Source organism: Molothrus aeneus, chromosome 3 (assembly GCF_037042795.1).
Source record: "Molothrus aeneus isolate 106 chromosome 3, BPBGC_Maene_1.0, whole genome shotgun sequence".
In the NCBI taxonomy this organism is placed as follows: domain Eukaryota; kingdom Metazoa; phylum Chordata; class Aves; order Passeriformes; family Icteridae; genus Molothrus; species Molothrus aeneus.
The window spans coordinates 67,463,750-67,482,296 of NC_089648.1; the positions used below are offsets into that span (position 1 = coordinate 67,463,750).

At 36.7% G+C, this 18,547-nt stretch overlaps 1 protein-coding gene across 2 annotated transcripts in view; it reads left to right on the forward strand.

Moving 5' to 3' along the window:
- Positions 1-18,547, forward strand: part of CDK19 (cyclin dependent kinase 19) — a 120,166-nt gene that overhangs the window by 44,698 nt on the left and 56,921 nt on the right. For both annotated transcript variants that reach the window (XM_066547108.1, XM_066547109.1), the window contains exons 3-4: positions 1,691-1,801; positions 11,983-12,123. In XM_066547108.1, the coding sequence (XP_066403205.1) occupies positions 1,691-1,801; positions 11,983-12,123 (252 nt within the window). The remainder of the gene's footprint in view (positions 1-1,690; positions 1,802-11,982; positions 12,124-18,547) is intronic.

Below are 18,547 nucleotides of genomic sequence, written 5' to 3' on the forward strand. Positions count from 1 at the left end.
GCTGTCTTTTGATTTCCACAGCTGTGGATTTGGTTCTGCCCAATATTCCTTTCTGATCACATCTTTCCAGTGCTTTTAGAATTACTTCCCTTAGCTCCACTCTTTATGTCCCTAAGAGTTACATCTCTTCAGTCCTTGTGGTCACCCTCTCTCCTGCAGTAGCATGTTTCTAGATGAGATGGTTTTTAACATAAATCTCACCAAGAGTTTGTGTTTGTGGCTCCTGCTTATCCCTTGTACCTTATGTTATCATTTTTGACCTCCTGTAGTTGTAGTGGAGCACCACTGCAAATCCAGCATAGCTAGAAGAGAGCTCTCATTCTTGATGTGGTGTGTTGGACTCCTAGAGCCAACATTTCCTTGGTCTCTCTCGTGCTGCTGAAGCACTGGCTGCTGTGGCATGCAGCCTTGACAGCCAGAATGTAACAAAGAGCAAGTCTCACAAGGAGCTGCTGAGGGAACTGGGCTTGTTTGGCATGCAGAAAAGGAGGGTCAGGGTTAGGGAAAGAAAGAAAAATAAGAAAACACTTCCTACATGATAAAAAAAAAAGGCATCTAAATTATTTCATTTGCTGGAAAAGTGGAATACATTTAAGTGCTATGATATTCTTTAGATTTCTTGTCTTGACAGATATCTGTATAGTCAAAAGATAATATAATTTCAAATCAGTATTTTATTTCCCCTAAAATATTGATTTTAGGGAAAATAAAATCATCTTGAGACTTTTTCTGTAGGGTGAAATGATAGAAGACTAATTTCTCCCAAATGTGCCTTGGAACATACTCTATTTGCAATTTACCATTAGAAATTGATTCTTGGCAATGTATATACTAGTGCTGCAGATGTAAGCAATTTCCAGATAAAACAGAAATCATTCTGGTGACTACAGTGGGGGGGGACAGGGGGGGAGTGAGTCCATAGAAATTGTTTTTGGGAGTACCGCTTCGCAACTCCTCCTGAACCTGGTTTAATCTGGCAGAAGGATGACTTCAGCAGCAGTGCCTGCTTTAATATGCTAATTAGTGATGAGACCTGGTTTTCCTTCAATAAGAAAACTATCAATAATTTCTTTCAAGCAATAAATAAATATGGGATTATTTTCAGATTACAGAATAATAGTTGAAACAACCAGTAGTAAACCCATTTTGGCAAACTTTTCTTTGAAAACGCCCTGTTTTCTGAGAACAACAACCTATGAACTTTAGGGCAAGTGAGGTAGGGATCCAAAGCAAAAGAAAATTATTGATAATAAAATAATGATGTGGTGATCAAGAACTGTGTTGTCCAGACAAAGAACTGGACCAAGCTTCATTCTGGCATCCTCAAATCCTGATGTTCACCTTTGATAAGAAAACAGTTATGCTTGTGCGTAATAACTTTTTTTAAGAAAGATACTGATGGCAAGCAGGATGAATAGGTGGGATGGGCAGCCCTGTGCTGAGTGTGGGACAGAGAAGGGTAGGTAGTGATGGGCAGCTGTGCTGTTAGAACAGCAGCCCATGCCACAGAGGCTGTGTATATCCTGATGTTGATGTTTGGAAGATAATGTGGTGAATCTGTGGTGTCTTTTCTTCTAGGGCCTGTTTTAGGATTACTTGTTTGCTATTTGACCTGTTTGGTGGTTTTGTTGCTGTGTTTGCTTTTCTTAACCAGCACAGAAGTAACAAGAGCTTCTCTGTTTCTCTGCAGCTTTTACGAGAGTTGAAGCACCCAAATGTGATTGCATTGCAGAAGGTTTTCCTTTCTCACAGTGACAGAAAGGTTTGGCTGCTGTTTGATTATGCTGAGCATGATTTGTGGGTAAGTACAGATTTCCCTGAGTATTTGAGATTGTGCAATAAGAATTTGTTCAAACTGTGTGTGTGATGTGCCTTCATATAGGCAGAGATGCATTAATTTCTTACTCTGTAATTAAGGGTCTAACTGATAATCCTGTTACTTTTACACTTTAAAGCCTGCCAAAGACTACATAGATTTTTTTTTTGGAGTCAGATTGGGTTTTGAAGTGAAAAGGATTCTTCTGCAAGCTTTAATTGGAGTTAAAGAAAGCATTCCTAAATTGAGATCTTCTAAAACTGTGTTTGGAAATGTATTTAATACTTTTTTTCCTGACATTTTTCACATACACACACAAGAAACAAATGAGAGTGACTGCTTTGATGAGTCCTCTCACTGAGAGTGACTGCAAGGGACTGACATTCAATCATCTATATTTTAAACAGACAATTTGTGACAGTATGAGTGGAAATAAGATAACAAGTAAGCTAATTGGGCCTACTGATGGACACTCATTACATGGAAGAGGAGTAGGGACTTAGATCTTTGTTTTTAAGTTTCTAGCAAAATATGATAGGATTTGGTTTAGTCTGTTGTAGAGGTGGACATCAATGACATTGTGACTTGAACTGGAAAATATTCAAGCTCCACATCTGTTGATGTGAGTTACTTGAACCTGGATTTGTGTTTAAATCTGAAAGATACCAAACACGAAGTGTAACCAATATGTTTATGATTCCTTTGAAATACTGGCGAGGAGGGGAAGTGGTAATATGAATTCCAGTATTACTTTTGAAGGCTTCAGTAATACAGGTGTTGCTATTACAGATGTTAGTGAGACATTGCTCAATTTCTTTTGTTCTTCGCTCTTGAGCTTGTAAATGACCCAAGATTTTAATTGGACAGAAAGTAAACTTAGGCCATTCAAAAAGACACTTCTGTCTCAGAGCATGTAAAATCATGGTAATTTGTTCCCCTTCAAAAGTTTGAAAATTATTTAATTTATTTCTCTTATGGGCTAGCAGGTTTGTATTTTGCAAGTTTTGTTTATCAAAGTTCAGTGGACATTGTGAGTTTGTGTATTTCACATAACTGGTGGTAGTGATGATGAAGAGAAGTGCATCAGCTAAATTTCTGTATGACAGACTTTATTTCTGCATTAAATGAGTTTACTCATTTTATGGAACAATCATAACAAACACATTTTACTGCTGCATTTATTGCCATGTGTTTTAAACACCTTTTTTCCTAACCTTTTCCTTTTGATTTTACTTTGGGCGTGTGGTTTTTGCACTACATAGTCATTTTTCACATCATTTAACAGCTTTAGAAGAAGAATCATTGCAGTTTGATGTTCTTGCCATCCCTCCCATATGGCTGGGTATTGGATATAATCTCAGTGAAGTTAATTATTTTCTATTATTGAAGACTGAAATGTTTCTTACAATGAGGTACTTGATATGAACTGGTCTCCCACTTCCTAACTCGTTTGTTTTTATTTTTCTTCTATGGGACATGCTACACAAGTCATTTCTCCTTTCCTGTATAATTGCCCATGTTTCCTTGCTTCTTAAGCCTTTGCCAGGAATTTTTTCCTCCCTTGCATAAAGTTTGCCATGTTCAAGGCACTCTTGGTTCTGGCTTAACCTTGGTCCTCATTTCCTTTACTGTCAGCACTTCCCAAGCATCGCTCTTAATTCCCCTTTTGTCTGTTTTGCTCACTCCCAACTTTGTGTCTTTTTCCACGCTGCCTCCTACACATGGAACAGCCTCCCAATTAACGTACGTAAAGATCCTTCACTATCCTCCTTCAAAAACCTCCTGAAAATCCACTTATTTTGTAACGCATTTCAGTAATACCAACCACTTGTCATTCTGTCTGTGTTGTGTTGTGTTTTGCATTTCCTGTGCTTTACAGCTTGTGCCCTTTCAACTCTCTGGGGTAGAAATTTTAGTAGGGATTTAGCACTTTTTTTTAAAATTGCTTAGCACCATGTGCTTTGCCAGCACTACATAAAGACAAAATAAGTCTATTTATCACAGATATATCAGTTTATGAAGATTTAAGTTTTGGAATGGAAGATGTGCTGTCACTAGAGACATGTAGATTTCCAGAGACAAATGTTTTCAAATGTAGGTAGCTTAGAGTTACTTAACAAAATAAGTAAGTACGGAAACTTTTGAACTTTCTGTTCAAAGCTGTCCAGCTTTTAGTAACACCTATTGGCTTCAGTGAGAAGAATAAATGCTCATCACATTCAATCACTAGATGAATTAAAATCATTATATTTTTCAGCTTCTGTACTGGAAACATTTGGCAAGAGATGAATCAACTATATCAGATGCTATGCTATTCTGTTAATTTTCTAGTAGTGAAAAAAATGTCCTGTTCTAAAGGGTTGGTGCTAATTAAACTTATTAAAAAGTTCTTCCATGGTGAGCAAGAACTTTTTTTTTACTTCTCATTTAATTCCCAAGGATGAAACTGCTCAGATATGAAATTTTATATTAATAATGGTCTGTAACTTCTGCTGATACCATTACCAAGGAATGTAGAAGCTTTGCTAGTTTGAACTGCTTTAGGCAAGTATTGGTGAACACTGATTATGCTGTTCTTAACTAAAAAGATAGTAATCAGTTTTAATAACTAATCCTATCAAAGATACTTTCTCTTCTTATCTCTCAAGTTACATTATACAAAACAGCACAAAACCATGAGATTACCATGCAGACTATCTAAGACTATAGGAATTCTTTTGACAAATTGATTTATAACTAGTTTCCTTTGATTACCAGAATTCTTAGTGTAATACACAACGCTATGATTTTTCTTCGCTATTTGTCTCTGCCAAAGAAAACTGGTAAAGTTCTCAGGCTGTAGGATGTTAACTTTTTATTTTTAAAGGTCAGAATTTGTTTTCAATGCCAGAATTCCTGCTGTCTTATCAGCAAAAGAATAACTTTTTTTATTGAACTTTGATGAATATTCTTTAGCACTCTAGTCTTATACTTCTAGACAGTATACTGCTGTCCAGAACTTCCTGCATAAAGCTAGTGCATTTAAAGACATTATTCAAATTTATATCAAATGTTTTAAATGCATGATGATTACTAAAATGGGCTTCAGGAAAAGTTTGATACAAATGTCCTGGAGATGAAGTTTTTTTGTCAACCTAGTTACTTTTAGCCACTGTAGAGGTTACAATATTTAGAACTTTTCTTTTGTTCCCTTTAAAAGCAGATTTCTAATATTGAAAGTATTTGCTAAAGCACATGTTTTTAGTACCACAGATAAACACACATTTGATGACTTCAATTTCATAGTCTCTATACTTTAAGCAGGATTTTTTTATTCTAACCAATATTTTTATTATAATTAAAAAAAAACTTTTTGCATTGACAGGTTATCTATATACCTTTTCCTAGTTATGGTACAGAGTTAATTCCCAGACTCATTTAGTATGTCTATATAAAGTCAAATTTTTACAATCCCCTTTTCTGGAAATATATGTTGTAATTTAAATAAGAAGCTTCTGGATGGGTTTGATCTCATTCTGAAAAAGGGTGACATTTTTATCATAGTAAAAATGTGTTAAATGTGTTTTATAGCAACAAAAACCACTTCTGGTTCTTAATAAGTAATGTACATAAATAATTAACTATGATTTGGTAATATTGAATGTGATGATACATTCAGTATCCCAGACCAGTTAAACCATGATTTGTGCATTTTTTATGTTTGGTTGAATGTTTCTCTCTTACTATTATTTTCCAGTGATCTCTAACAACTAAATCTTTGCCAACAAATGCTGCTGAGAAATGGAGTAAAATTAATCTTGGAATTATTGTTGATAATAATAAAAATATACGGGCAAGACTTGCTTTGTTTTATACGAATTAATTGTTATGTACATGTTCTGCTTTTAAAAAATGTAGGGTAGAGATTTTTAGCCCAGTCATGAGTACCTAAAAATAATCATCAAATAATGGAAAGGAGAAACTCTTCTTCCTACATGTGAATTTCATAGCACTACTTGATGCTCTCAGTCTACAAATAAATATACTTTATTTCAGCTAACAACATTTTGAATAATCTTTTATGATAAATTGGGAGAGTGTTGCATACTGATGTGTACAATAAACCTGTACATTTGTTCAATTGCATGAACGTTGTCTAACAGCTGAGTTTTAACATATTCCTTAAATATGGTATAATCAGTTAGAATTCTTTCTTCAACAGGCTTCAGTTTAGCTCTAAATCATACACATAATTCAGATGCTAGTTGATGACAAATATCTTTATATACATAAAAATACTTTTCTCAATGTAACGTGTTTTTTAATATTTTGATTTTCTAAGCCATGTATACACTTCTGGTGTAATTCAGGTGATTTTGCCAGGTGGTTTTTCATGCAGTTTTTCCTGCAGTCTTCTCTCTTGTATACATATGTATGAGTATAGGCTGGAAGAAGAATGTAAAGTTTGTGGAGACACAAGGGAATGGGCTGGCATAGGTCTTTATGTCATGATTGATTCCTTCCAAGTGAAATGGATGAGGTTTTTTGACCATCAAAGTCATGGTTGAATTTCTTGCAGAGAGCAGTGCCATTCCTTGACCATAGCTCTTTGTCATATTCTCAAAACATACACTTGCTTTTTCTGCAAGTGTATGTTTTGAGAATATGACAAAGACTTTTATGATTTTGAGGGTAGTTTATATGGACTAATTTTCTGCACCACAAAGCATGAGAAGTGGAGGAAACAACAGGTAGGAGCAGGCCTCAAAACAAAGGCAAGGTTCAAAAGCATAAGTGTGTGAAAAACTCAAGTGAACAGAGTGGTGTATTTCACTTTTATGTGTACTGAAAGGGTAGCTGAATTCTGATGATTTTTGTTGACATTGTATAAAGTTATTTTACAATATTTAGGGCTGAAAGATACTATAAGACCTAGAAAGATGCAGGCAAAACCTAGAAAAATTATATGGGATCTGTTTGTGGGGATGTGTTATATGGGATGTGTTTGATCTGTGTCTCAAAACTTAGATATATAAAGCAAGCTGGCATAGGCAAAAGTTGATGCAATTAAGTTCCTTTCCCTGTTACTAAAAACGTTCACCTCTTGTCACTTGGAATAGGGCCTTTCATTAGGCAGTTTGGTTAATGTCATTTTAAAGAAGATACTGATGATAGCCATGCACTGGCAGCATTTAGAGGGAACAAGCATGCTTTTTTCCCCTTCTCTTTTGAAGGACAGTTTATGTTAATTGCTGTAATGTTTCCAAAATTGGAAGCTAAAGTGGTTGCTCTAGAGGTACTTCTATCCACTTCTGTTTTGATTTTATTTTACTTGTGATAAGTACATTGACAGAATTTTGTTACTTTCTAAAAAACTCTGATGTCTGAAATGAATTGTAAGTGTAGGCATATCAAACTATGCTTTAATTTTGAAACATTGGGTGTTTGCTCTCTCTTTTTGAAAATCATGGAAAAAATGCATGGTTAGTTTTTATGCCACCTTAAGATTTTGATTTGTCCTTTCATACCCTTTTTGAATTCTTTACATTTAAAGTAAATGTCGTATTTTGAGGTGGTTTTGTGTTAAAAATGAGACTGGAAGTCATGTAAAATAAATCCTCTTGGCCTTAGTAGAGATTTTACGTGTATCCAAGCTTCCCTGTCCTCAATATTAAAACGTAACTTTACTTTCTATCGGCACATTGACATAATTCTGTTTTGTTCTCAAAGGCTGGATTAGGGATTGGATAGAATGCAGAGTTGTTGCTGAAGCGTGGGAGCACAAGCAGTTTGCTTCAGCAGGGAGAGGCATCTGCATTGGCACGGTTGCATTTCAGTTTGAAGGAGATGCATGTAATTTTCAGCAAGCTTTGCCTTAAGCAGTAGAACTCAAGCAGTCAGGTTTCCTAGAGGCTTGTATCTATGGATTATGTCATGTATGTTGAGGTGGGAATTCACTGTAACTTCATTTAGTCAGACATGCATGAAATCCCTCTGTTAGCTGGCTTCCTAGTTTGGTGAAAAGTTTCTAGGTCCAACTTGTTTGTTTGCTTGTTTTAACCTCTGTCACACTGAACAGCAGTTCTTGGAATTGGGAATGGGATGACACAAACATAGACAGACTTGGAAGCAGACTAAAATTAGGATCTTATTGAATACTCACTTAACTGCTAGGTAAATCCTAGGGATTTGAATTTGCTCTGTGTTGTTATGCATTATGTTTGCCTTGTTTGTGGTGGAGAATTTAGAAAATGCACATAGTTCTTCACCAGCCAGCTTTCAAAGCAATTTCAATGCACTAGGTAACATAGAAGAAGGCAGTCAAACTCCTAGATTGAATATTGTTTATTTCCAAATGTCTAGCTCTGTTTCTCCTCTTCATTTTTTATCATTTATATGGTCTTGCCTTTGCAAGAGCTAAAATCATCTTACTGAAATAATGTGGTTCATCCAGTTTTCCTTGCAATTTTATTACATTTTTTAAAGTTGAAAATTGGGAATAGCAGTAAGTAAAACCAATAGTCCCAGATATTGCAAGCAGCAAATTAAACCTTCCTTGCTTTCCTAGGCTTCTGTTGAATGTCTACTTTAATGTTGGTCAGTGAAGTATTAATTTAATTTAGAATAAAGACTTAAAATCACTTCTACAAAGTTGCTGTCTTGTTTAAATTAAAACCAAAATTTGTACAAGCAATAGAAAAATTTTTACATTATATTTAATAGTGAATACCTAATTGGCTCACACCATTTTTGGAATCCAGTCAGTGGAAGCATGTTTTTAAGATTTAGGAATCAGAAATATGGATACACAGAAAGGGAAAATGGCTGCTTCTGCTGAATAGATTTCAATATTGCTTGGAGTTACATTTACCTCTTATGACATATGTTTTTCTTTTGTTTTGAAAGATTTTAAGTATATTAGAAGAGAGCTTGCAGTGTTCTAATGAAGTAATTAAAATGAATTTATGTCTGCATAACATTGTGGATGGGTTTGTGTTCTGTAGCATGCAACATGGTATAGTGTGGATTGACAATAACTTTCCTCATTAATTTTGCCCAATGTTGCTGGGTGTTTTCCAGCCTTTTTGGCCAAGTGATCTGTCAGGATATGCGAGTTATCTTTAAGGAGGTGCACTGAAAAAAGACGTGGGGAATACTGAAGCTTTTTGGAGCTCTGCTTACTGTCTTGTTACAAACATGTCTCTGACTTGCCTGGATTGTGGAAGTCCTCATGTTTTGTCCTTAATGGCTATTCAGGAAAGAACTTGAGTATACCTAAAGGTTACAAACTGCAGTGTCCAAGTGCACCGCATGCTTCCTAGAGAGAGGCACAACATGCTTCATACCTGATTAGCTTCATACAGATTTATACTCAACTCACAGGACAGTCTTAATTTTGTGCTATTCAGCAAAAAGATATATTGAATGAGAGAAGTGTAGTTTTGAAGTCTAGTAGTTAATTCAGTTTTCTGGGAAATGGGAAATGTAGGCTGTAGTTCCTGTAAATTATTCCATGCCTTTATTAGGTCTCAGGTTCTGGCTGTTATGTGCTGTAATTGAAGCAGCGTCTGTTTGCTCTTCTATTTCTTAGATGGATGCTGCCATTAAAATTGGTGTTTAGTGTTTGTTGGGTGCATTGTTCTTTCTTCATATGGCTAGTTGCTTACAAGAAATTGGATGAACTATTTTTTAGGCATTTTTTCAGCGTAGGGCTTGGTCACAAACACTGTGGACTCATTCCAATGTCATGGGGCAGATCCAGCTTTTCAGTTCCCTACACTACTTGGCCCTGCAGTATATTTTTAGCTTTTGTTCAGTTCTCTAAACTGTGATGATTGTGATCTTTTGGATATAAACTTCCATAGAGTAAGCTGGCAACAACAGGTTTTATTTGCTTTTGCAGGAAATTGGATTTTACCTAGTGGTGATATTGCTTGCTTCTAGCAAAACTATCCATTTTTATTCACTTCTGCAATTCAATAACCCTTTCAAGAAAGGACCTTGTTTCCTTAACCTTTCTAACTGGGAGCCACATGGGAGGGGCAGGGACAGAAATCCAATGGCATCAACCACCTGGTGCTGTCTCACTCCCCACTTCCAGAGGTACCAGAGCAGCTGAGGCAGAGCCAGAGGCGGATGTGTTGTTCCTCTGCAACACATCTGGGGTTAATTGTGTCCTCTTCTGTCTCATGAGACTCCTTCATTTTCTCTGTGCCTAAGGACTAATGTTTTGTGTGGGTAGTAGATGATTTTTAGATGGGTGTAGCAATCCCTTCTAGTGATTATGTGCACCTTGAAATAGGGCAGGACTGGATTTATAGGCCTCTGAGTATGACCTTTGCCTGTTGGTTCCTCTGTATTTTTCCTTTTTCATTTTCTGCATTAATAAATATACTAATTTGTGAGTTTATGGTATCATTCCTGCTTTATAAATCATATTGTAATTACACATGAAGGTTGCTATCTGGTGAGCACTGTGTAGTACTAGGGACTCCTAGTTGAGGTTAAGAGACCGAATCTTCTTGTGACATCACAAGAAAAAACGTTCTAAGGAAATAAAGAAAGCGTTAAAGCATTTCAATATAGTTTCCAGAGTGATTGCACAACTAAGGATCAGGTACTAAGAGCTTGTCTTGTTTATTGATCCTCATGAATATATTAAAAACTGACAATCCTGTAAATTTCTACTGCTTTTTACTACACAGCCATGAATACTTTACATTTACTGGTGGAAGGCTCTGTGGGAACATTGTTGGTAGGGGGTAAGCAGGCTATTTGGATTAATTTGGTGTTTTCTGCCTTTCTTACTTCTCTTTAAACACTACTGTTTACACTTTTGCTAAGTACAGTTTGACAGTGGCTAAAATACTGGTGACAGCCAGAGGTAGCATTTACCCTGAGTAAACATTAACTCATTACCATTGTCATTGGGAGCAGTAGTGACAAACTGGGTGGGGAGTGGGGATGGTGGAGGAGAGAGCAGTGGTCTAATTAAAACACAGCCTTTGGTTACCTCTTTAACTTGGGAAGGGAGAACATCTTCAGCTAGACAAATCCTATTTTAAAAATTGGGTAATTAATAGTCCTACTCTTGCATTTTGTATTGTTTTCAGTAAAAATGCAAACTGCCTTTATCATTTCCACCTTTCAAAAGACACATAATTGAAAACTATTTTGTTATTTGAGGTGCTTCATTGAATTGCCTTCAAAAAGGAGATTTCCCCCCCCCCCCATCTGAATGAACATATTTAGTCATTTGCTGAATGACCATATATTAAGATTGGATTTGTGCCCTGCATAGCCCCATCTTTCTGAGGATTGAAAAGGTAGAATGGCCTGACTCTAGTTTATTTCTTGTACTGTGTAGCAAAACCAGACCTAACCCATCATCTCCACATTGATCTTAGAATTAATTAGTTTATGACTGTTTAATGATCTCTAAGCAATCTTTCAATTTTTATTTTTTTTTTTAATTCCTTCAACTAATACTGGGGTTCTTTACTGCATTCTCTGTTTTCAAGTGGTGTTTGTCCTCTAGTGGGCAGACTGACTTCTGTAATCAAAGAGCCACCAGCTTGTTATCATCAGTGAAGTATGCAGCCATAAATTGGGAGCAAGAAGATAACCATTTTTAGATGTTTGAACATGATCTCACTCAAATGCTGCGGTGTGGGGTTTTAGGAGTTATACTTTCCCCCTTCAAATATTTATTAAGATATTTATTTAATCTGTCTACTGGGATCCTGATTTTGGGAGGAATAGTAGTTGCAACTATGCTAGCCTGGGTGTTTTTGAGGAGGAGGAGGGAAAGTCTCTATGAAAGCGAAGAGTATGGTCCTCCTACTGGTAGATACTCCTGGTTTGAAAGGTTCTGGTCTAGCTGCCAAGGGTAAGAGGATGCCATATAGGGAGAAGGGAGGAAGGACAATGTCTAAGACCCTTTACTGGAGGTAAGTAGCCAGTATTTAGATATTCACAAAAACTTAAAGGCTGTTCTTTGAAGCAATTCAGAGAATAAAGACAATTTTAAGCGAATTGTGAGTTCATCACTATTACTTTAATTCCAAAGTTCAACTTTGTATCTCATTCCATTATTTAGTGTTAGTAGTTAAAATATCCCAAAACACCCAACCTTCTCACCTATCTATCACCTAACTTTCTTCGTGTTCTACTTGTTTTATTTCTAGCATATTATCAAGTTTCACCGTGCCTCAAAAGCAAATAAAAAGCCCATGCAGTTGCCAAGATCTATGGTTAAATCCCTCCTCTACCAGATCCTCGATGGAATCCATTACCTCCATGCAAACTGGGTGCTTCACAGAGACCTGGTAAGTGTGGCATGTGATACCTGCCCCAGAGCGTTCCACGTGTGTGTTTTTGGGGAGGACAAGAAAAGCCCCTGTTCGTAATCTGGCGTATCGATCCCTACAGCTCTTCCTGTTATTGTTGCAGGAGCCCAGTTGTGACTTTAAACATGAAAACAAACTATGCTTTCACATTGTTTTTATCTGAGTCATCTGAGCTCGGACAATGATGCCAGATCCGGTAAAGGGATTGCAGATATCAATATCCAAAAACAGTACGTGAGACAGCTGATACATGTTGGGTGAACATTCTTACAGCTTTTCACATGACTTTGAAAAGGCATCTAAATAGAGTGATTGATACCCTTTTACATTGTTTGGCTTACGTGCAACTTAGCATAAAAGCTAGTGAAAGAGTAGTTTTTTCATGGAGTATTTCTTTTCCATGTGGTATTTTTTCTGACCGTGGGAAGAGAACTATAAAAGAGTTATCATCTTGAAATTTCTCATGACCTGGAGTAGCTCTTGAAGTTGATTACAGATTACAAGGGCAGCCAGTTGCCTTGTTTTAGTTCCCTTTTAAAGTTTTCCATCGCTCCTCATAATTACTTGAAGTGCTACTGTGGTTTATGAAAAGAATACTAATACAGGTGTTCTTCCTCTTGCATTCTAACTAGAATGTTTGGCATGAAGCAATGCGATGGTTAATATGCCAAACAATACTCTTAGGTATGGTAATCTGTGTATAAAGTCACTGCTTTTATTTTGGTTATTTTTGGTTTTTCATAATTGCCCCAGCATGTCAAAATAGGGCTGTCTGTCCAGAAACTTAATCACCAATTGTTCTTGAGTTTTTAATAGTAAGTAGGGACCTTGATTAATCTTTGGTTGTGGACCAAATTTGTTTTTTTTAATAATAAGTAAAAAGTAAGGCAGGCCTGAAATACAAGTCACAAACATTTTCTGAACTGAATTATATTTAAATTTTTTGTAATACCTAACAACAGTGGCCAGAGTGGGTTTCAGTTTTCATTATGGAACTTTTTTTTTTTTTACTCTGTTCCTTGGTTGTTTATCATTGTTTTTTCTGTGAAATTCCAGATGTTAGTATATTTGGGGAGGGATAGGGGGTGTGGTTTGCCTTTGGAATAGTAGCCAGGACCAAAAAACAGGAAGCATGTACAACTCTGATTTTCATGTTACAATTACTACTTTCCTAAAGAGTCAGGTGCTGCTTTGGCAGAATGCTCAGCTGTGATTAGCTCCAGTTTGAGAAGTAACACCTGGAAAGTCTATATCCAGCTCTAAGGGAGACACACCTCTTCATGGAACTGTTAAGTACATAGACACTTAAATGCCATCCATACACTCGTTATTTTGATAGGAAATACGAGATGGTATCTAAGATAATAACAACAAATAGCCTTGAGAACTTTCTTGCTGGTGTTGTTATTTTCAGCCTGCAGCACCAGGTGTTTTGCGTGACTGGTGCTGCTGCTTTGCAGTTCTTACCTGTTGCTGATGACTTGCAGCAAAGCTGTTGTCTAATGTCTTTGTCTTTTCTTTTGGAATGTTGGGAGATGATGGTTTCTATTGTGAAAAAGACTGTATTATTTGGTTCTGAAATGATAGTGCTTGAATGATGTTAGCATTATTGAGAAGGGAGAAGAATAGTAATTTGTGAAGTCTTAGTGTGTTCTTGGTCTGCAGATAAATGTAAACTGATAGGTTCTAGGATGCCTCAGTAAGACAAAGGAAACCATTTCAAAAATTGCTTTGACACGCTAATGATTTAAAAATATAATCAGAATCCTTTGCCTTTTAATTTTTTTTTCTGGATTTCTGAAGAATTCAGGTATGTCAAATAGTTATATCTTGACCATGGTAAGAAAAAGAATGTTATTCTGGATGTGTCCTTGTGTCTGCACTTGAAATTAGAGGTTAATATAACTAGCAACCAGTTTAAATCCTGGATTAACCAAGATTTTTTTCATTTATCTGTAATTTTTATTTGTATGCTTGTGCTTGTAATTTTTTGCTACTAAGAATGATACTCGGATACAGTTTCACTGGCATCAGTTTCTTGCATAATACATAAATACCAGCTCCTCAGTGTCTTCTTAAGATGTGGAACAGTTTTTCTGGTGGTTTTGTCTTAACTGTTTGAATTTACAGCTGCTGGAAAAATATTTTTCTATTTTTTGTAAACCAAGTTTTGCATCAAAACACCTTGTACTTTCTTGGTTTAATATAACTCTGTTCTTACTATTTTTAACCTGTATTTGGATGAAGACCAAAAATGGTGACATCCATAAAAGTCATGTTATGTTTATTTCATTGCTCAATAAAATTAGATTCTCCGAGAATATTTATCATAATATTAGTCAAATTCTCCTGAGCCATGGAGATGACCTCTGTAATTTATTTAACAAATGTTGTTGTGAAAAACCAGAAACCTGGGAGGTTAAGTATTTGCTTAGAGGTACTTGAAGAATATTGTTTAAATCTTAATTTACTACTGCCTTAAATCAAAGAGGTTTTTATAGAAGCTGGAATACCAAATTCATTGCTTAAAAACCTTAGAATTACTAAGATATTTTTAGTTAAATAATTTTTAAGATCAGCTGTAGTCAGCAAGTGCATGACAAGGTGATAGAAGTGGTGAACAATGTGAACTTGCCATGTCCTTTCCTGGGGCTGAGCTCATGGATGGCTGTTACCACAAGGACACAGTCTCCTTCCCCTCTTCAATGCCTGGCAGGGGACACTCACCTGGCTCCTGGTGAGCTCATTCAGGGAATTAAACCCACACCAAGTGTCACAGAAAGCTTTTCACCTGCAGAGCTTGTTTTCTGCAGGGTTAGGTCCCAGAGGGACCTCACTGGGGGCTTAGCTGGGTGTGCAGGAGCTGGTGCAGAGGCAGCGTGAGGCAGGAGGTAGTGGCAGAAAGCTCAACAGAGGCCATTCAGCATCACCTGTCATTAGATCTGGTTATTTTATTGTTAAAATGCACTATTTTGATTCTTAGGAGGGAATGCAAGTGTTCTTATAAGATTAAATTGGTGAAACTTTGTAATGCAAGACTTACAGCAGTTTAAGATGGCCAATGCAAGTTCAGTTTAAGGAAAGTGCTCAAATTGAGGCAAACATCAAATAGACTTGTACTCATGCTTCAAGAAATTGGAAACTAATTTAGTGTTGTGTATCTTTCAATTGTTTGTAGTATTTGGGTTATTTTGAGTCTGGCTTTTGTATCCTGAGAGTATCTGTAAGGTGCTAAATTACTTTCTAGGTATTTTTTTTAAGCTAAGCTCTTAATTTCTCTCAGTTAAAAACCATTCAGCCTTTATGGCAAGATTCAAACAAGTATAGACTATGAGACAGAAACACTGGGTTACTGATTTCTTTCAATAGCCTTGTGTTGGTTTATACACCTTGGAGTTGACTTAAGTCTGTGAAAATCCATACATTGGTTTTCCTGTGAGCCCCTTTTGAGTGGGATTTTGCTGTTGAATTGCATGTCATTGGGCAATGATAATTTTACCTTTTCAGCATAGCAACGCTCCTGAAAGCTGTGTACGAGAGGAGGGAGGATTTGCTGGCTTTGCTAGCTGCTGGAGTGTTTCATTATGAACAAGAGGTTAATAGAGATAGATATTGGAGAAAAAAACCTTTGAGTACTACACTTTTGGCTTTTTAAAATACTCTATATACACTGTGGGCTATCTGCTTAAACGGGGTCTAACCAGTGCTCCATACCTTGAGGTAAGAGCAAGCACTTGAAGTACGCTATTTCAGGTGTTCTGAGGTCTTTGTCCCCTCCTCTCCTAGAAGGGAAATATTTAGATTATGCAGGATTTTCAGCAAAGGACTTAGCTTGCCAAGATGTCAAAAAATTGAGATCTTCCATATAGTGTTTGCAATGTCTGTTCATGTTAGCAACCGAAAGGATTTGAGCACTTTGTTCTAACAATCCTTCTGTGGATTAGTTGCTTAAGGTCAAAAGCAGGTAGAGAACATATCCTCTATGACCTGATAAAAGCAATTTCTATATGTAACAGCATGTACTTTCCTGAAGGGAGGTGTTATCTATGGGATGTTTGAAGTGCACAGAATCCATATGGAGAAATTAAAGATTCCACTTATGTGCCTTGGGCATTTCTTTAGAATACTGCTTAATATTAAAATGACTGATTGAAAAATGAGTGCTGGAAATCAAACTCACCACAGAAATGCAGATTTCTTCTTCCCCTCCCCAGGGAGTTTAATGGTTCAGAATCCTAAGGATTCTGAAATAGAAAACTTGCTTGTGATGGTCATATAAAGTAACTTTGTAAAATGAGCAAAGTTGCTTAAGTGTTTTTATTATATAAACATTAATCTGGAAACATCTGTGTCCATGTAGGGTTTTCTCAGTGTACCATGTTCTCTCCAAATTAACTTTTCACTCTAATTTCACTAATTCACTAAGGAGAGGGAGGAGGAATCCAGTTGTGGTAAAGACTTTGGTACTGGTTCCCTATATTCAGTTTTTTTATTACCATCTCCTTGTCTCTTAAAGAAGGATAAAATAATATCTGTATTCTGTAGTTTGTTTCACTATGTCATCTGTATTGGGAGAAGCTATTTTCATTATGTGCTTAAGCTAAGCAGTTTCTGTTTCTTTGTGGAGTGGATTAGGGAGGATCTCTGTGCTTCTCCCGCCTTCAGAATTTATGGAGAGCTAATCTGGGCATTTTTGGTGAAAGGACATAGCAGACAACTGAGGCTGAGATAATTTTGACTCCGCATGTCTGTCTGTATAGTAAATATCTATACGCAGCCTTTAGGGTGGTCAGATATGCGACCTCTTCAATTCTGTCATCTTAACAAGTACCCTGGATACCCAGCTGGTGTAGGAACAGGAAGCCAAGGGTATTTTTCCAAGGGTGAATTTTGAGCAGAGCCAAGAGATGCTGGTGTGGTGTGTGGCTCCAGCTGGCTGTGATTGCACTCAGGGCAGGCTGTCTTCTCCAGTGGTCCTGCTCCACATCTCTTGGAACTGTGCAGAGTGGACAGTGCGGTATTGCTGTCTCTCTGGGTTTTCTGGAAACTGCAGCCATCTGGAGCCTGGGTTTTCTCTGTCAGAAGTAAAGCACAAAGGGAAAGCCCAAACTGAAGTGGTCAAACAAATAATTTTCTGTGGGAATCTGCAACTTCTGTCTCCATACAAGCACAGACTATTCAGAAATGCTTGAGCTAAATGGGTTTTCATCATCTAACTCTGATAATTTATGGGGTTTTAAAAAAATTTTTTTGTTTATTCAAAATAAGTATTTTAAATGACCCATCACAATGTTTCTATAGAATAGCAACATTTTAGTACATTTTCAGTAATTCAATTATATTAAGTTCAATAAAGCTCTAACACTTTTCAGGTTTTTAGTTGATTGACTTTTAGTTTAGGAAAAAACCCATGTCATTTTCTCATAGTAATCCTTTTCTAGCCAGTATGTACATATGGAGTCTCTTACCGTGGACCTATACCTGGACTCTGCTCTAAAACTTTGCTCCCACATTACACAACTCACTTAACCTGTCTTTGCCTCTGTTTCCCAATCTGTTACCTATTTATGGGTCTAGTTCGTAGCTCACTGCTTAATGTGTTATGAAATTGGTTTAGTATGGTATGGCTTATATAGGTGACTTTTTTTGCTGTTTGATGCACTTCTTCTAAAAATAAAAATAATTGCATGTTGTTTGAAGGCACCATAAGACTTAAAACTATGTTATATAGATATTCACTTTTTGCTTCTGCTTTTATGCTTTCATTTCAAAGCCTTTGATAAATGCTTTTTATTACTAGTTTATATCCCTTAAATACTTCCCCCACTTCCTCCCTGTGCCCTCCCAAGATTTTCCAGTAAATGATTAGAAAAGTTATGCAAAAGCAGCACTGAAGTGGCTTTTAAATTTCTCACTTGCATTTTGCTATGCAAGCAAACTGTGGGTTTGAAAAATAAAATGTAAATAGATGAGTGTGGGAAACTCCCCTTTTACTAGCAATTCTAAAATGGGATTTTTATGTGCTGATATTAAAAGTAAATTTAGGTGCAGGTTCATGCATCCCTCTCTTGACAGGCAGCTGCTGTGTAGGAATGTAGAACTGTTGGGTCCTGACTTCTGCCAGTAACTTTGTACTGGCTTGAAAAGCTTCTTGGCCCTGTTGCACCCATTTGAGCATGCATGTGACTCCTATAAATAAATATCGAGTCAACCTGTCTACCAGTTTCTTTCAACTTTTAAAACCCACTGTAATTGTAATCCCACCATTCTGTGTCATCGTGTGTGTGCGTGCAGGGGAAGGGTGCAGGAATATGTCCGGACGTGCACTCCTGACTCGTATTCTTCCCGAGCTGTGTATGGGTTCAGGACTCCTAATCATTTATTTTTCCATCTGCATTATCTC